The following is an 18,988-nucleotide window of genomic DNA, read 5'->3' on the forward strand; positions in this document are numbered from 1 at the left end:
AACCTTAGAAATAATTTGCAGACCTCACCACCTACATTTAAAATACCAGTTTGGTGTGTTATTTTTTTTTTTAATTTCCCCCCCCCAAATGAATAGGGATTAACACCCTGCTGCATTTGGAAGCAAGTCACTTGCTTTAGCTTCCCACTGCTCATACGAAGGATGTGCTGCATAAAACGAAGCGTTTTGGCCATTTCCACCTACCTCATGGGCCACAGGACAGCAGTGAGGGTCCCTGCCCCTGGCCCGGTGCTGTCAGCTGGGCAAACAATGGTCCTCGCTTTTCTCCATCTTTGCCGGCCAAAACAGCAGGGCCAGGTAATTAGAGGGGAATTAGGAGCAGGCCATTAAATGGAGGGGCTGTGCACTGCTGCAGCAGCCCAAGCTGGGGAGGCGGCCGCCTTCAAACCCTGAGCTGCTGGAGAGGGGCAGTGCTCCTTCCTTCTGCTGCACGTCCCATCTCGGGGGGAAAAAAAACATCTCCAACCCTGTGCAGGTCCCAGGAGAAACGATAGCGGCACCCATTGTGCCTTCACATTCTTGCTGGAAGCATCTTTGCTCCCAGCGCACAGTTCTGGGCTCTGGCATGTCTCCTCAGGAACGAGGAGCCAATCCTCTCCTACAACTACTAAAAAGAATCCCTTGAAATGAAAGAAACCAAGCTTAAAAATGGGAATTTCACCCAGTAGCCCTCCTGGGCCCCTCCTTATGAGAAAAGACCTTTTTTCCCCCCCCTCCTTTCCTCTCTCAACTAGGAAAAAAATGGGTTAGGTCCCACAGCAAACAGACACGGAGCAGCCAGCTGAACAGCGATGCTAAGGCAGCGACAAGGGGCTGGGGTGAGACAGGCCTTTGTGGCCGGGGCTCTGCATCTGCTGCCAGTCAATTAACCGCGAGCAGAGCCAAGCTGGGGTGACCAAACGCAGCAGCTGCCGGCCGAAAGAAGCACCCGCTCTCTTCCCCGGCCTGCGGCTGGCATCCAGGACAAGAAGGACTCGAGCTCACCCATAAAGGGGTCACCATTTATTCCTTTCAAATGTTACAAGAAAGCCCATACAGCTTTTTTTTTTTTTTTTCCAGAAGTTAGAAAATTGCAATTCAAGTGTTTTGGCCATTAAAAAATTATTTACAGAGAAAACAAGGTTGCTTCACATTATACAGCTGGCAGGCCCCCTCCCTCCACCCCACACCCTAGAAGTTATCCCTTAGAAGCAGAATTAAACACAGCGGACTTACAAGCTTTATGGTTTTAAGCCAACAGTAAGACATTATAAAAAAAAAAAAACTAACCAGATTAGCTTTTAAACCATTGATTTCTATAAAAAGCACAAAATACTTTAAATGAAGTCAGAACCAGGAATGTAAACTCAGAAGGAAAAAAAAAAAAAAAAAAGGAAAAAAAAAAAAAAGAATCCATCAAACAGTCACTGGCTTGCTGGGCTTCGGAGGCTGCCGGGAGGAGAGCGGGGACAGTCAGGAGGCCAGCAGAGACCCCAGGCGGGTGTCGGGTCCGGGGTCTCACAAACTGTACATTCCAGTTAAGTCCAGGATAGTCTTCCTCCACAGTTTTAAAGGATTCCGGTAAAACTACTCCAAGCGGTGATGGTGGTGGGAATCCAAACCAGCTTTCTAACCAGGGGAGGGGAAAGGAATAACTCGAGGGGGGTGTTGGTTTTAGGAAGCGCTGTCAGTTCTGGGGGGGGCCGGGGGGTGTGTGGGCCAGGCAGCGAGTCCGTGGTGTCACCGGGGCGGAGGGGACGGCGCAAGAGTCTTAATTCGGGACGCCGCTGAGCGGGCTCTACTCTTCCTTCTGCTCCGCCGGGGCTTTTGTAGGCTCAGCCCCCGCGGGTTTTGAGGGCTCCTCTGGTTTGGCCGTACCCCCACGGTTTTCCCCTGCCTGCTGCTTCTCCTCTTCCTCCTTGCTTCCCCCCGCTTCGGCACCCTCGGCTCCCTGCTGCCCGCCCGCAGCGGGGCCGCTCTCCCCGGGGCCACCCTGCTCCTGCGCTGCCCCCTCCTCGGGGGGAGCCGACGGCTGCGTCCCGCTGCCCGAGCGAGCGGGGTTCTCCTCGCCCTTGGCCTCCGCCTCGCCTCGCTCCTCCGTGGGGGAGGACCCGGAGGAGTCCCCGGCTTCTTTCTTGTTCTTCCTAAACGAGATCCCGCTCAGCTTGAACGATTTCTTAAACGAGAACTTCTTCTTCTTCTTGGGGGTGTCCTTGGGGGCCGCGGCGCCTTCGGGTTTCGCGTCCCCTCCTTCGGCGGGGGGAGCGGGCTCGATGGCGTCCCCGCCGCCCGCCTCGCCCTTGCTCCCCTCGAGGGGCTCGGCCGAGCCGCTCCCGCTCCCGTTCGCCGCTTCCCCGCCCGCCTTGGGCGTCATGTCCCCGTTGAGCCGCACATGGCCGTTCTCCTGCGGGATTTGGGGAGGGGGGGAAAGGGAGCACAGCGTTAGGCACAGCCGGGACTCGACATCCAGCACCCCCCCCCCGCCCCAAAACCCCGCACCCAGCTGGGGCGGGGGGCACCGGGAAGGATGTAACGGGGAAGGGAGGGCTGCACTGGGAATGGGGGGCTGGGGGGAAGTGGATCGGGAATTGGCGGGGGGATGGAGGGGGGGCGAGGCGATCGGTCCGTGCGCTGCCACCGGGCGGCGCCCGCGCTCCGCGCCCCGTACCGGGGCGAGGCGGCGGACGGGGCCCCCAGCCGGTACCGGGAGAGCCCGGGGCGCGGCGCGGGCGGTGCCGCATCGCTGGGTGCCTCGCCGAGCAGGAGGGGCCCCGTCTGCCCTGCCCCCCCACCCCTCATCCCCGGGGCCGCCGCCCCTTCCCCGCCGCCTTTGTCTGCCCTCCCCGCCCCGGTTCCCCCCCGGTACCGACCTGCCCGTTGGCCTTGGCGGGCTCAGCGGCGGCGGCGTGGCCGGTCGGCGGGGCGCTGCCCTCCGCCTTGGCCGCCTTGGAGCCCTGGCTGCCCATGGTGCCACACGTCGAGGCGGGCCCGGCCGCGCCGGCTGCGCTCCGCTGGCGAGCGGCGCCGAGAGGGAGTGGGCAGAGCCCCCCGCCGCCCCGGTAATAAGGCGCGGGGGGGGGTGGGTGGGTGGGGGGCGGGACGCCGCCGAGCCCGCCCCTGGGGCGGGGGACGGCGATGGAGCCGTGCCCACTCCCCCCTCCACCCCTCCCCGGTGGCCGGGGCAGCCCCGGGCGGGGCGAGGCCGGGATGCGGGGAAGGGTATGGGGGTGTCGCTTCCCGCAGCCCCGACACCCCTGGGGTGCTGCTCACCCCGTCCCCGTCACCCCTGGGGTGCCTCTATCCCCCCAGCCAAATCACCCGTGGGGTGCCTCAGCCCCCAGCCCCATCACCCGTGGGGTGCTGCTCACCCCAGCTCCATCGCCCCTGGGAGGGTCCCATGGTACCGCTCACCCCAGCACCGCCGTCCCCAGGTACCGCTCACCCCAGCCCCATCACCCCCCAGGGTCCTGCTGAGGGGGACAGGGGGTCAGCCCCCGGCTCCCCGCCTCACTCTGCTCCCCAGCACGCAGACCAGTAGATTTTTCCCCTCTGGGTCTTCCTCAACTCTGCTTTCCCGGAAAGGGAGAGCGCAGGAGAAAAGAAAATGAGACTAAACCAAAGTGGATGCTAACGCTGGCAGTGGGCCTGCAGCTTCCCGGCGCTGCCGGGGTCACCGGCCGCAGCCTTGCCGAAGAGCAGAGCCGTGGGGGACTCGCTCCCAGGGGCTCCCCCGGCACCCAGGCACAGCTGGTTTCACCGCAGGCTGCCAAAACCGAGACCCTTTTGTGCCTGTCCAAGCCACCGGCATTTCCGGGGCCATGCTCCCAAGCTTCCACGCCCTGAGCCCCGACACCTTCCAGGCACCCTGTGCCCCGCTCCTACCAAACCTGTTCCAGAGCCACCACGGGACCCCCAGCCCCCCCGCCAGCACCCAGCTGCGCCGCAGAGCCGGTGCAGGATCAAGGCCAGCATCTCCGAAGGGAAAACAATGTGCCGCTGTGTGCGCTTCGCCAACAAGGTCATGTTTTGTCTTCGTCCTCCCTCCTCCCCCCGGCAGCATCATCTCACCCCCGTTGGAGCGAAATTTCTCTGTTAATTAAAACAGGCGGCATCTTCCTTATTGACTTTTGGTTGCCAGTTGATAAAGCCTTTGAACGGCTGCTGGTCCGGCCGCTGCGCCGTCGGCCGGCTGCGGGATGCAGAGTCGTCCGAGCGGCCGTCAGGGCTGTGTGGGAGCCGGGGAGGAGGCGCCCGGTTTAACAGCACGCGCTTTTCAGAGCGTGGCGAGGCTGTGTGCTTTGGGAACAGCCCAAGGTCCGAGCGAATCCATTAAACCGGTCGGTAAAAACGCGCTGTCTTCCACCACTCATCCCAGAGCGCAAGCTCCAAGCCGGTGTCCCCAGCCATCACCTGCTGGGGAGCAAAACCCAGCAGAGCCACAGCCGTCAAGCCCTTCCCTCTGCCCTAGCAGCCATCCGCTGTCGGGCAGTGTCCGTGCCAACTCCACACCTCTCTTCCCGCTTCCTGCCAGGAATTTTTCTTTCTGCTGAGGTTCATCTTGTCCTGGCTCTTCCCTGCAGAAATGTGGAGGCCTTGTGCTACTGTCCCGTCCCGTCCTGTCCCATCCCGTCCCGTCCCGTCCCGTCCCATCCCATCCCATCCCATCCCATCCCATCCCATCCCATCTCATCCCACCCACCCCACCCCATCCTATCCCATCCCATCCCCATCCCATTCCCATCCCCATCCCATCCCACCCCATCCCACCCCATCCCACCCCATCCCACCATGCCGCCCCACCACTGCAGCAGGAGCAGGTTCTGGCCATGCTGAGCAAACCCGAGTGAGTGCCAGCTTTCGCGGCGCTCGTCCGAGACCATTTATTCACGCAACAGCCCCGAGACGCTGCCGTCCTCCCGCCACGGGGGAGCCGCCCAGGTGAGCAGCACCGGCAGCCCACCGCCCGTCTGCACCGGTGCGGGGAGGGGGCTGCGGGGGTGCAGTCTTTGGGGTGATGGCGGCAGCTGTGGTGCGGCTTGGCCCGGCTGCTGGGTTGGGGGTTGGGAGGTGTACGCCGTGCTGGGGGGCAGGCTGCTCGCTGGGAGGATGTTTTCTGCAGTGGTGGGCTGGGTGAGGGGCCAGGCTGATTATTTGGGAGGAGATTTATCGGGACGGGACGGGCAGGGAGGCTGCGGTGCTGCCGTTGGGCTCTGTGCCACCAGCTTGGCCAGGGCAGCTTGGCTCGGCACCCCCTCATCCACCGACCCCCCGCGCAAAGCCCACGTCTCTTCCACGTTTTGCTGGAGGGGAGAAAGCGCTTTGCACCCCGCCGCTCCCCTGCCACCGCCGTCCGCAGCAGCGCCGGCATGACGGGAGGCAGATGCGACGTCTCCAAAGGGCGAACTTCAGCGCGACCAGACAGGGCGAGGCTGCTGGGGGGCAGCCCCCGTCGCCATCAGAGGCCACGCAGGAAACCTGCCGTGTGGTTTTTCCAGCGGCTTCTGTCTCCGAGGAATCCCCATCGCCACATCTCTCTTGATCCCGGCTTTTCTTGAGAACCCTCTGCTGCAGCGCTGCGCAGGGACGTGTTTATAAATAACCACGTTCCCCCGCGGCTTCCCGAGCGAGCCTCCTCTTCCCAAGGTCTGGCTCCGCTGCCGGTGCCCATCCCGATGGCAGCAGCGTCCAGAGCGCTCGGCTGGCTCGGGAACGGCCAGGCGCCGGCGCTCGGCGGGGTGAGCGTGGGTCCCCCTGGGGCAGACCCCTGGCCGGTTGTTCCAGCTCCCAAACTGGGAAGAGGCTGGTTTCCTCTTCTGCGTGTCGCAGGGGGTGTTGGTGGCACGGAGCAGCCGGGGCAGGTGCGGTTACACCAGGAGAAGCCGGCCACTGGGTTTCCAGCATAAACCGGACACCAACCCATACCCTCCCAGTGGAAACCAGTGCGACCGCCAGCCCCGCTTGCCGTGGGTCCCATCCCTCTGTCGCTGCCTCGGCCATGGGTCGGAACGGGAGCGGGGCAGAGGGTGCTGCGGCTCCGCGCAGGCTCTCCGCTGGCGTTGGCGGCTCGGGGAGCGATGGGGATTTGCAGGGTGCAGGCAGACGGGGAGATTACGGGTCCGGCTGCTCCCCGAGCAGATGGACGGGCAGACAAATCTGTCTGCCGTTCTGCGCCCCGCTCCCGCCTGAAGGGCCTCGGGGACGCGAGATCTTTGCGGATGTTATTTTCCGCTTTCCAGACCTACTTAAACCGCGCGCTGATTATTAGTTTATCGGGCGTTGGGCGCTGAGGGGCTGCGAGGCAGAGCGGGGGGCACAGCCCTTGTGCTGGGGCATTGGCGCGGGGCAGGAGGGTGCAGCCTCTTGCCCTGCCCCTGCCGCCTGCCGTATTCCCTCAGCCCTTAACGAGGAATCAATGCAATTATTTATTCACGTATCTTGAGCCGTTTACAAGGCTCCAATACCTGCTCGAGGATTTTACCCGAGTTAGCGGGGCCCGGCCAGGGCAACCAACAACGGCACTGGGAATAAAGCAGAGGGATTTCCATACTGGTTTATAAATAGCAGAGGAATTAGCTAATTAGATCTCTCCGGGGAAAGAATTCCAGCAGGGAGAGCGCGGGGCTGGGCTGTGCCGTATGCTGGGATGGACGGTGACGGCTTCTGCTACCGCAGCAGCTCTGGCACGGGAGCGGCCCTTGCAGGTAGCCCTTGGCTGGAAATACTAGCCACGGGTCGGGCCTGGGGTCTGCCTCTGCGGGGCTGCCCCGGGCTGCAGGAGGAAAATCTGCCCAGCTTTGTGCCGGGGGATTCCTGCAGGGAACCGGGGCCGGCCGGGGCCAGGCAGGCAGAGGAAGAGCCGGGCTGCGCGGTGGCTGGGGGATCTTTCCCGTCCCTCGCCCGAGCAGCGGCCGGTCGTGGCCGAACCTGCTAGTGGCTGTGCCGTCACTCGGGCCACCCGCCGCGTCGGTGCCGAGTGGCTTTCCGACATTTACACCAGGAAAAAGCGCCCGGGACCCAAGGAAGGGTCCGCCCGGGACTTTGCCGGCGGTGTCCTCACCACCGCCACCGGCGTTCCCGAATCCTTCCTGCCCTGGGAAAGGCTCCAGGCCGGGAGGCTGCGGCGAGGCGCTGACTTCCCACAGAAGCACATAAAGGGGCCCGTTCTTGTGCCTGCCAGAGCCCCGTCATTTTTGGTTGTGAAGATCCCATGGCAACCGGTGCCTTGTGTAACTGCGCTTGCTATTTCTGGGCTCGCTTTGCACTCCGCTGACATCCTCCTCGCATCCCGCCGTCCCGCGCCGGGGCGGGACGGGCCCCGCTCTCCCACCCCGCTGCCTTTCGGCCCCCGTCACCCCCTTCCCCGCTTGCGCCGGGGTGGCCGGGGACGGAGGCTGGCAGCCGTGAGCCGTGGCGGAGGGCAGAGCGAGCGATCCCCTCGGTTCCTTATCTCGGAGACCACCTGCCCTTCTGCTCGGCCAGGAGCTGGAGGGTTTGCAAACGAAGCCGAGGCGTCCGACCTAAAGCCCTCGGCGGGGACGGGGACGGTGGTGGGATGCGAGGGGTCCCGGGTGCCTCCCCGCAGGCACAGTCCCAGGAGAATTTCTGCGTGGCAGGCACCAGCACCCCGCCAGCGGCCCCCGCGTCGCCTTTCCCAGCCCTCCGGTTTCTCCCGGCTCCTCCCGGGAAGAACAGGAACCGGCCGCAGCGCCCTGGCCCAGGCGGGATGCTCGTCCCACGCGCCTTATCTCCCGTGGCCCTGCTGTAGGCCGCGTTTCGGCGCTGATAAGGGGCTCCGTGACCCTGAGCGAGCCGTGCGCTGCCGGTCCGGTTGCGTGAGGAGAGCAGGACGGCTGCCAGCGGGCGTCCGGAGAGAAAAGGGGCCGCGCACCGGGATCTGCTCCCTCCTGCCCCAGCCGGGGCCGCTGGCAGGGTCCCCCGGCCGGGGGCCGAGCGGGGAGCGCGTTTCAGAGCCTCCTTCCTCGCTGGAAGGGAAGTTTATAATGGAAACAAAAGCGACGCTCAGTCCAAGTGGAGCTCTTCCCGTCCCGTTTCCTCCGGAGCCGCCTGCGGAGGTGCCACGGGAGCGTGCCCGCACGCCACAGCCAGGGCACGCGACAGGGATGCGTGCGGGGGTCCCACGTGTTTGGGTATCACCCCGCTGCACGGCCGGGCTGCAGCCGTGTCCTGCCAAAGCTCGGGGACACCGTCCTTCCCTTGGGAACGGTGACCCCCCGGCAGTGGGAGCCTGCGGCCGTACCCAGGCGGGACGAGGATGGCACGGACGAGGATGGCATGTCCCTTTCCCGGCTGTGTGCGTGGGTGCCAGGCGGGCGATGCCAGCGCCGTGCTCCTTCCTCGTCCCCAGCGGGTACGGCCGGGGGCGAGCCCTGGGTCTCCGTGGGGTCGCAGGGGTGGGTGCCCGGCTGGCGAGGGCCCAGCCTGCGCCTGCGAAGTCAGCGTGGGTCCAGCCTGCGGACCCACATCAGCACGGTCCCAGCCTGTGGCCCCACACCAGCATGGGTCCAGCGAGCAGCTGGCACGTGCGCAGCCACCATGCCCGTCCCAAGGACATCCCTTGGCCACGGGACACGGGCAGCCCCATGGCTCCTCCGCCAGCCCCTCGCAGCCCAGTGTGCTGACCCCTTTTTTTTTTTTGCCCAATTCCCCGGGCCCGGCGGCAGCCAGCCCACCGCCTCGCGGGGCAGCCGGCGATGCCGGACCCGGGACAGGAAAGCGGCGCTGGGGATGCTTTGGGGCAGCGGTGCCTCCCCCTGCGAGCGGCCAGGGATGTATGGGCCTCTTTCTCCCTGCAAGTCAATGTCTCTTTTTGTTGCGCTGCTGGGTTTTGGTGCCTGCGAGCGGGGACAGACAATACGTCGCATTGTTCCCTTTCAGCAACATCTGACGGGCCCGGGCAGAGAGAGGCCAGTGTGCGCGGAGGATGGACGTGGGGGAAGGGACTGGGATGGACTGGACGGACAAGGCAGCAGGAAAGACGAAGGGATGTGGACTCTGCCTGCCTGGATGAGGGGCTGGAGGGATGGGGAGTGCCGGAGGGGTGGGGGGGGATGTGGGAGACGGGGAGAGGGGACACCATTATCTTCTGGTACCCAAACAGCCTGGAAAACCAGCCCTGAGAGATGCAAACCTCCAGCCCCACTCATCCTCACGGACAATTAACTGTGGAACCTCGTTAGGGACCTGCGAGTGTCAGTACCGTCGGTACCACTCACCTTTCCATCGCCGCTCCCTCCACCAGAACATCCCGGCTTTGCCGCGGCTGTGCAGCCTGGGGTGCCCCCAGTAAATCCCAGTGCTGAAGCCCCGGGAGCTTGTGGGGCCAGGAAAACCCTGCTCCCCAAAATCCCAGGCGGGTGGGATGGGGCAGGGGCTCGGCGGGCTGCAAGGCGGTGAGCCAGCAGCGGGGCTCGGCGGGGGAATCACGGCGGCGCTGGGATTGTCTGCAACTTTCCATCAGAAATCCCCTCCTTCCCTGATCCCCTGCTGTCCCCGGCCGGGATTGTTTAATCACCAGGAACAGAATTCCCCGCTGCCTCACAGCAAAACCGAAAGTGGCCCCGCGGGCAGGGCTGGCTGGGAGCCGGGGGGGGCGGGGGGGACAGCACAGCCCAGAGACTCTGGTGATGGGCTGGGGGGGGGGCCTGCTCCGTGCCCCAGCCTGGTGCAAAGGTTTTTGGGGGGCACTTTGCCTCGCAGGCGTCCCAGCCGTGCCGGTTCGGATCCCTCCGATGGGATGCGCGGGGGTGGGTGTGGGGGGGTGGGGTACGCGGGGGTTTTGCACCCACCGAAGGCTTTCGGGATCGGGGGAGTGTGGTGGGTCCTGGCCGTCGCGCACCCCGCCCCACTGCAAACGTGGTCTGCGGCCCCTCTGCGACGGGGGACCAGCACCCCCCCGCTCTCGGCAAAGGTGCCGGAGGGTGGCGGGGGGGGGGACACCGGGACGGCAGCTCGGTGGGGATCTGGTGGGCGGGGGGGCTGGTGGCGTGGCCCCGGCCGGTGGCGGCGGCGGCGCGGAGCGGCGGTGCCCTCCCCGCCCCCACGATTCGGCAGGCTGCACCGGCAGATGCATTTCACCCAGACTTGCATGGCCGTAGCCATGGCAACGGCCGCGCCGCGCCGCGCCGGCGGGATGCTGCAGGGCTGCGCGGCCGTGCGGGGCTGCACCGCTGCCCTTGCGCCCCGGGCTCGGTTCACCCCGGGTCCGCTTCACCGCGGGTCCGGTTCACCCCCGGTCCGCTTCACCGCGGGTCCGCTTCACCCCGGGTCCGGTTCACCCCCGGTCCGCTTCACCGCGGGTCCGCTTCACCCCGGGTCCGGTTCACCCCCGGTCCGCTTCACCCCGGGCTCGGTTCACCCCGGGTCCGCTTCACCCCGGGCTCGGTTCACCGCGGGTCCGCTTCACCCCGTCCCCCGCAGCGGTGCCGGTGCACATCCCCCCCGCACGGGTCCGCGGTGTGCAAGCGTGGGCGCGGGGCTGTGCCGACACCCGCGCCCCCCCCGGGGTGACGATGGGGGGAGCCAGGGTGGGGACGGAGCCTCTCACCCCTTTATCGGGGCTGGGCGGCCGTAAAGCCGGGGCTGTTCCGTCGGCGCGGCCGCGCTGGCCTTGCCGTCCCGGCTCCGCTTTGTTTCCGCGTTAACTTTGAACCGCGGTGCCTTTTCCTCTCCGCCGCCACGGCCGCGCCCTGCCAGCTCCGCCGGGGCCTGCGGTTGGGGGTGCCGGCCCCCCGGCATCCGCCAGCCCTGACGGGGGGGGCTGCAGTCCCCCCAGCGCCGTGCGTGCCCGCTGCCAGCCGAGCAGGGACCATTCTGGCTGCATCCCGCCATCCTGCCAGCTTTTCGGGTGCCTCCGGGGGTGACCGGTGGCGGCATGGCCACCCCGGCACGCAGCCCCTCGCCGCCGCGGTGCGGTGCGGGCAGCCGCCGGCCCGGCTGGGTTTGGCAGCGAAGCAGCTCAGCTGGAGAAGAGCCTGCGGCGCTGGAGTGACCCACTAACCTTGTTCTTCTTAAAAATGCATGAAATGCAGGCGGCTGCCTACGGGCGCTCACATGCACGCGCGTGTGCTCGCACACACGCGCGGGCGGGGGCACGGTTTTGGAACTGCAGCCACGTGCCTGGGCTGGGCAGCGGTGGTGGGCGAGTCCCGGGGAGCCCGGGGGTGCGTGCTGCCCTCGCTGCCCGCATTTTGGGGTACTGGCAGGGAGGGGCCCTGCTGTCCCTTCGCCGCTGCTGTTCGATGCCCCGGGTGTCCCCGGCCGCAGCGAGGGGCCGCATGCCCACGGCATGGGCAGGTTTCCCAGGAGGAGCTCGGGCACGGCTCAACCGTCCTGCTCGGCTCTGCTGGCACCGCCGGGCCGTGGCAATGCCGCAGCCGCGCGAAGTCCGCCAGCGCGTCCCCTCGCAGCGCCCGGGAGCCGGCTGCCAGGGCCAAGGCTTGCTTTGGGCTTCCGTTGAGGGTCCAAGGGCATCCCACAGGGCCACCCCTGCTCTGGCTGGTGCCACAACCGGGTCCCACCAGAGACACAAGGCGGGTGGCAGGGTCCCGCTGCCGGGGACAGCGAGGCGGCCGCAGGCTTGCCCCGTCCCCTGGCTGCCATCACAGCCCTGACCTCGTTTCTCTCCGGCTTCTCCGGCCAGATGGCTGTGAGCCGGGGAGCCGGGAGCGGTGGGGGGACCGTGGCTCGGTACCACCATGGGGGCACAGAGCCCGCTCCCCACGCTCGCTGGCGGCCCGCGGCCCTGGCGATGCTGCAGCCTCAGTGGGTGCTGTGCAGCCCTGGTGCGGCCCTGGCCGCTGCGGCGGTGCCGGTAGCGCGGTGGGACGTGGCCCCGCTGCCCTGGCAGGGGTTAAGGGATTTCTCTCGCATGCGGCTGATTTCATTTCGGTTTCGTTCGCACAGCTGAGCCCGTGATCTGGCGCGGTGAAGATGTGGGGGTGTTTTTAGCTTCCCCGGGCTTGAGCTGGGCAGCCCTGAGCTGCGTCCGACCGCGGCATCCCATCGTGGGGCCTTGGGGGGTCGGACGCATCCAGCCCGTGCCGTGAACTGAGGACTTCACCGGGAGCAGCGGCAGATTTGCAGGATTAAGGTTTTGCCTTTTTGATTTTTTTTTTTTTTTTGTGGTGGCAATCCCATTTTAAGAAGAAGACACGAAGCCCAGAAGCCAGCAGCAGCCCAAGCTGCGGTGCCGTCAGCCTGGTGTGAATAAACCGCCGTGAGACGGGGCCGCTTTGCCCCCAGCCCGCAGAGGGGCTGCGTCCGGCCAAGCCGCCTTTCCCGTCCTTTTGGAAATCCCTGCGGCTTCCTCTGGGCTCCCGGCCCTTGCTCACGCAGCAGCGAGGGCGAGGAAGAGCGTGAATCACCCGCAGGAAACCTCACATCGCTCATCCTGTCCCGAGCCCACGCCGCCGGCCGCGACTCGCTGGGGCCGTGCCCACCCTGTCCTGCCCCGGGACGTCACTGCCGCCGTCCCTCGTCACCCAAATCGCCTGCTTGGGGTCACCCAAAGAGCAGCTCCCCGAGCTGTGACGTTGGCGTGAGCTTGGCTTTCCGGAGCTGCGTGTGCGCGTGGGTGCACGCGTGGGTGTCCATGTGCGTGGGTGCACGTGCTCACGGGTGGCCGTGTGCGCGCACCCAGGTGTGCACACGCTTTGGCACACATGCGTACACACACACACGCGCGCGCACCCACGCACACGCCAGGTGGCGGAGGACTCAGTCTCTCAACTCCTCCGGCTAATTAACATAAATTGACACTGACTAATTAACCGTCCCAGCTCGTTACAGCCTGGATACTGCCTCGCTGGGCACGCCAGGCAGTCGAAGCACCCTGGCCGCGCTCTGCCCCACGCCGGCTGCCCCCTCGCCGGGATTGTCCCCATCCCACGGCCCCTGCTAGCAAGCGCTAACGAGATTGGGTCCTAATCCACTTATTCCTGGCTGGCAACAGGCGTGCGGTGAACCCCTACCCCGGCCTCGACGCCTCCGGTCCCCGGGGCAGCCGGGGGGGTCGGGTCCCCGACCCCCCCGGCCGCCCCGGGGACCGGAGGCGGCGAGGCCGGGGGAGAAAACCCCATTTTTTTGTCCGAGCAGCTGTGGGACAGGGAGCGATGCTGAGGATGGTGGCATCATCCCTGCTCTGATCCTGCACCCAGTCCCCAGCCTGCGGGGTGCAAGGGGTGGCGAGGGGGCCGCTTTCAGGAGCGGGGAGCAGAGGCAGGTCACCGCAGGAGGAAGGAAAAGGAAGTTAGTTGTTGTTTCTTTTTCACTTCCTTCTTCGCGAAGGGCTCCGGACACCCCCGCGCAGATCCCATCCTGCCGCCGCACCCCGTACCTTTCACCGGGCCCCCCCAACCCCGGGCCTGCCGGCGCACGCCGCTCGCCGCCGGCTGACGCGGGGCTGAGTCACGGCTCCTCACGCCCGACCGGTTTTGGGGGAGACCCTTGGGCTCGGCGTGGGAACGGCCTGACCTCAGCAGTGGAGTGGCACGCAGCCGGGGCTGGCGTGGGACACCCGTCTCCCAAAAAAAAAACCCAAGGAGTGGGCTTTGTGCTGGGGGTATCGATGCTCCTGGAAAGCTCCGGCTCGCTCCTGGCGGCCCCCGCGTGCAATCCCTGCCGCCACGCGCGGCGGATTAAAAACTGGGTCAGCGGTAGATCCCCAAAAGTGATTGCAATCGGGGAATTGCCGCTGCCCGGGGGGAGACTTGCTCCGGTCGATACCTTCATCGCTGGGCTGGAAGGAAACGGCTGGTGAAATGCGGACCCCCGCTCCGAAAATCGCCCAACCTAGCCGGGTCGCTCCCGCGGCTGCGTCGGGGCCGGGTCCCGCGCGGAGGCTGGGGAGCGAGGCCCCCGAGGAGGCTGCGGGGTCCCGGGGCAGCTGTTGGGGACACTGAGGGTCTGGAAAGAGCCGTGGCGGGGGGAAAGCTGGGAACGCTCCGAAATGGAGGCGCGCGTGGGGCGGGCGTGGGGCTGGGGAGGAAGTGGAGCGGCTGCGGCAGCCCGGGTGCCGGCGGGCAGGAAGCGGGGCGGCAGCGTGGGACGGGGCAGGAAGGCAGCCGGTGGCCCCGGGGGCGGCGGAAGAGCGGCGGAAAAGGCTGGGGGCCGTGGTGGGAGGAAGCCCAGGCCCGGCGAGGGGCTGCCCCGCCGCACGTGCGCCCCACGGGGACAGCGAGGCCGTGCCGGGGTGTGGCGAGAAGGGGCACCGGCCACGCCGGCGGTGGGACCAAAACCCCTTGGTGCCGGGAAAGGGCCCTTCCTGGGCTGCCAAGGCCTCCCAGCCGCCCTGGGGTGCAGGTCGCGGCGTGCCGCATGCCGGGACGCGCAGCCTCGCGCCGCAGCGTGGGAGACGTCGCAACCGGCTCTGCTCCGCTGCCGGCCGGGATGGGACCCCCGGGACCCCGCTGCGGTGGGCGGCGAGGCGATGTGCTGCTGCCCACGGGGCTCCTGGCTGGGGTCTGGCCAAAGAGGGGGTCCCTGCGGGGTGCAAGGGTGGGTTTGGGCGGTACCCGGACCTCCAGGGAAAGGTGGGCGACCCCCCTGGCTCTGCCTTGTCCCCAGCACTGGGGAAATGTCCCCGCACCCTCCAAAGTCTCCAATGCTGCGGGGAGGGGACGTGCCCTTGCCCTTGTCAACGTGTTGGTGGGGGGTCTCGGCCCAGCAGCCCCCGGCGCGGCGCAGGGCAGGCTGGGGCGGTGGGAGCTGCCGTCCCCCCAGCTGTCGCTGCGGCAGCGGAGCCGAGGACGGAGCTGTTAAATATTTATAGCCGCTGCTGGAGCCGGCTGGGTAAAATGGCAGCGGGAGCGGCGCGGGGGGACGACAGGAGGGCTCTGCTCCCTGCGATCCATCTGGCCCCCGCGCTGCTCCTGCGTCGTCGTGCTGCGAGCCGCCATCTGCTCCCCGCCCGGACTGCGGCCGGCCCCGGCCCGGGACCACGCAGCGCTGTGGCGGGGCCAGGGGTGCAGCGGGCTTTGTCATTGCACAAGTGCAATGAGTTTGGCGGTCTCGGGTGGTGAGCAGAGGACCAGGACAGGCTGGGCAGCTCGGGGTCCAGCCCCACGCTTGCTCATCCCGGCTCCCGGATCCCCACTGTGGACTTGTTCAGATGAGAAAACGAGGGCGTGTGTGTGTGTAATTGCTAACGAGGATATGCATATGCTAATTCAGGGCTGCCAATTACAGCAGGTCTCGCTGGCTCGGGACGGGGCCTCATGGGCCGTGTCCTGCCCCGGTTTCAGCCAGGCGAGCCCTGGGCAAGGTCAGGCAGCGGCGGGGGCAGCGGTGGCCGGCTCAGCTTGGCTCAGCACCTCCTGGATTCGGGTGCCCAGGCCTCACAGAGACCCCACGGCTCTGGGTCTGGGGGAGAGCGTGGCCCGAGGTGCTGCTCAGGGGCCCCCAGCCCCAGGGAGCAGCGATGCTGGCGATGGGCACTGGGATGATGCTCCCACCACCCCCTCTGCAATTTTTTGCCCCCTGCCCCCTTGATCTCACACAAAACCTGCCGCGGTGTGAGATGCCAGCGGGCGAACGAACCCTTAATTAGCCACTTTAGGGATTTGGCTTTATTAATGGCATAAACGATTATTAAGGAAGAATTAAAGCTACCAGCCTCCAGATACAGGACGACGCGGCCCAGGTGCCCGGGCTGGGGACCTTTGGCGTTGTGGGGTGCTCCCGTCCCACCCCCGGCCCCTCGCCCTGCTCCCCACATCCCGCTGCTGGCTGCTGGGTTGGGCAGGGCACCAGCCAGGGACGGGCTGGTGTTTTTGGGGGGATGAGGAGGACCTGGGGTGGGGGTGCTCGTTGTGCTCCTGGCAGGATATCGCTGCCGCAGGCTTGCCAGCAACCCGGGACCCCCCCGACCGGAGAGCATCAGGGGTCCTGAGGGGCACCAACACCATCCCCACATCGATGCTGGAAGGTGGCAGCGGCTTTGGGAAAAAAAAAAAACAAACAAACAACCCAGGCATTTGGAGGCTTGGATGTGAAACCTGTGGGGTGTTTCTGTCCCCCAGAAGATCAGAAGCTCAGTGGGGTGCACGTGTGGGGCAGGTTTGTGGGTCGGGGGCTGCCGGCAGCCCCTTGCAGTGCTCTGCAGCATCCGTCCTCCGTCTGCGCCGAGCTGGGGTGGGACCAGCTGGGAACGTGCTGGACAGGGGTGCCGGGGGTGCGGGTGGCAGACGTGGCCTCCCAGGAATGTCAGGACGGGCTCTTCGGGGAAAACAGCCTCTTCCCATCAGCTGCGTGTGCTGGGAAGCGGCGTGGGGAATGCGGAATTCCCGGTGGGCAGTGGGAGGCTGAAACTTGCTCCCTGCTCACGTGCCTCGTGTTGGGTCTGTCCCCAGCGGTGCTGAGCCCCAGGGAGGGCCCTTCCGCCCGGCTTTTTGCTCCGTGACCCCACCAACATGGCTGTTATCCTGGGATCCCATGCTCAGGGCCCCCTCGGGACGTGTCCCCTGCACACGCAGGCTTCCTGTCCCCGCTGCCCTCCTGGCTTGGGGACCCCACTGGCTTCTGCCCGCTCCTGCTTGGCACAGGCTGGATGGGTGCCGAGCTCGTGAGGCGCAGGTGTGGGATTAGCCGGAATTGCCCACACTTCGATGTCCGTAACCTCCTCCCCGAGGGATACTCGTCACCTGCGGCAAACCTGCGCCTGGCATCTGGCTGCTAATCCCGGGATTAGCGGGCGCGGAGAGGGCGGCAGATGGAGCCTGGCCAGGCCGGGATCCCTGGGGCGCAGCGCTGCCCGTGGGCCGGGCGCCGTTTGGGTTACTGGGACCCCCGGGGCCACCAAGGCAGCTGGGTCCTCAATGAAGTCACCTCTGAGGAGCGCCTGGCTGCTCCTGGGGGAATTCCTACCCGGGATCTCCCTTCGGGGCCCCTGGGAAAGCCCCTGTGCGCTGCTGTCAGGGGATTCAAGGGAAATGAGAAGCGTCCCCTGCTACGCACAGCAGCCCTTCCCAGCTGCAGGAAGAACCTTTTTCTGGGAATCCAGCAACCTCCGCATCCGGGCCAGGGCCCTGCAAGGAGGAGGGGGCCAGGGGTGCAGCGGGGCGCGGGCACCCATCCGGGCTGGGAGGCACCGAGGGTCACGTTGCTGGACCTGGGGTGACCTCCAAGCACTCCCAGAGTGACCGGGAGCCCAAAACTTGCAGCCAGGGTGGCTGCAGCTTGGCCAGCCCCAGTTGGGCCACCCCACGGGGGGACGGGCTCTGTCACCCCAGGGCTGCCTGCTCTGCCTGGCTTCTTCTTGCCCCCCAAAATATCTGCAGCGTGCTCGCGCTGAGCAAAGCCAGAGCGAAGCCATGGGGAAGGAGAGGAATCGGCTGCGAGGGTCCATCCCGAGCGACCAGCAAACCTGGCTCCCTCGTCCCCGCGGGCTGCGCAGGGTCCCAGCCGGGCAGAGGGAGGAGAGGGGGGGGTCCTGCCAGGAGCTGCACCCGGGGCTGTGTGTTGGGGGGGGTCTCTGACCCCGACCTCCCAGCCAGGCCCCCCCATCCTGCGGTCCGAGCCCCCCGCGGCTGCGTGCTAACCTCAGGGTCCCCGCTCAATGGGAGGAAGGAAATCCTCATCCTCGGGAAAGGCTGGACACGGCCGTTTCCTCCTGCTGCCGTGGGGAGGGGGCTGGGGCACAGGCAACACCCGCCACGGCGTCCCAGTATCCCCCCCCCATCCCAATCCCATCCGTAGACTGGGTCTGGCCCTGGCTGGGGCGATAGGAGAGCCGAGGCACAGGCTGGGGGGGCCCCTCCACCCCCCCCAACCCCCCATCCCCACAGCACCCACTGGGGGTCCTCGGGGGACTTCTCGCAGCCTTCCCACGCTGGGAGCCAGCGAAGCCCCTCAGCTCGGTCCCCGTCGCTGCGGGGCTGGGTTTGGGTGCGGGGGCACAGCCCCGCGGGGCTCAGCCGCACCCCGGCCCTCGTTTTTCCCCCGCTGCTCCCTCCTCTTCCTCGCGGCGCCCTTCGCCCCGCCGCGGCTGACAGCAGGCGAGCGGCGGCGGCTCCGCTCCCGGTGGCCTTCGGCCCCGCCGTGTCCCCGCCGCGGGCCGGGGTGACATTTTGCCGGGGGTCGGCTCCTCGGGGCTGGCAGCCCGGGCACCGAGACCCCGGCGCCGTTGGGTCTCCAGGAAGGGCCGGTTCCGTTCGCAATACCCTCCCCCCGGGGCGGATGGGGCTCCCGGGGCCCGGAGAGCGGTGCCGCTGCCGGGGTGGGACCGGGACCGGGACCGGTAGCGGGAGCGGCCGCGTGCGCCCCGGGCGCCCCCTGGCGGCGGCGAGGCCGGAGCCGAACAAAGGCCGGAGCCGGTACCGGTACCGACGGGGAGCCTCCACCGCGGGCAGGGGCCCGAGCCTGGGTCCGGCCTCCCTGCCCCGAGTCACCCGGGTGCGGAGCTGCGCCCCTTCCTCCCTCCCCTCCTCCTCCTCCTCCTGGGCCAGGCGATGCCGCCCGGCTCGCCCTCCCGGGCCCCGGGCCGGGCAGGGGAAGGTGGCAAGGGGGGAAAAACCCCAACCCACCCGCGGAAAGGCTGAGCGGGAGCAGCCGGAGCCCCCCCGAGCTTCCCCCGTCCCCTCACATCACTGCGCTGGCTGCAAGCGAGGGGTTGCGGCAATTCCGGCACAGCAACCAAAAAAAAAAAACATTTTAGCAAGGGATGCAGCCTACCCCCTGCGCATCAGGGAGGGCTGCGGGGGTTCCTTCGGCGCCCCCGGAAAGGACAGGATGAGGGCTCACCCCTTACAAAGGAACCGGGACTGGAAGGTGTGAGCTGTAACGAACCTGTTAATTCTCATCTTCCCACTCAGCACCAGCCCCGGCTCCTGCAGAAGCAGCGGCGTTTGCTCCTCTCGAAACGAAGCACCGGCTTCGCTTTCTTAACCGGCGTTAATAAATCACTCCTCTCCAATAAAAATGGGAGGAGGCCTTCTTGGGGGATTTTACCACACAACAAACACACAAACAACTG

General features: G+C 66.8%; 1 protein-coding gene across 1 annotated transcript; it reads right to left on the bottom strand.

The window, feature by feature from the left end:
* Positions 1-1,008: 1,008 nt before the first annotated feature.
* MARCKSL1 (MARCKS like 1) lies at positions 1,009-3,031 on the bottom strand. The gene is made up of 2 exons (XM_086765046.1): positions 2,871-3,031; positions 1,009-2,404 (listed from the first exon to the last, which is right to left on the bottom strand). Exons 1-2 carry the CDS (start codon positions 2,964-2,966, stop codon positions 1,799-1,801), a joined length of 702 nt encoding a protein of 233 aa, XP_086621172.1. The 5' UTR covers positions 2,967-3,031; the 3' UTR covers positions 1,009-1,798.
* Between the last annotated feature and the right edge of the window lie 15,957 nt (positions 3,032-18,988).

The sequence above is a fragment of the Chlamydotis macqueenii genome, chromosome 22 (assembly GCF_036417535.1).
Source record: "Chlamydotis macqueenii isolate bChlMac1 chromosome 22, bChlMac1.mat, whole genome shotgun sequence".
NCBI lineage: Eukaryota > Metazoa > Chordata > Aves > Otidiformes > Otididae > Chlamydotis > Chlamydotis macqueenii.

Coding starts and splice junctions, on each gene's coding strand:
- MARCKSL1 (XM_086765046.1), bottom strand. CDS start 2,966: ATGGGCAGCCAGGGCTCCAAGGCGGCCAAGGCGGAGGGCAGCGCCCCG. Junction 2,405..2,870: donor CCGCCAAGGCCAACGGGCAG/GTCGGTACCGGG, acceptor CAAATCCCGCAG/GAGAACGGCCATGTGCGGCT.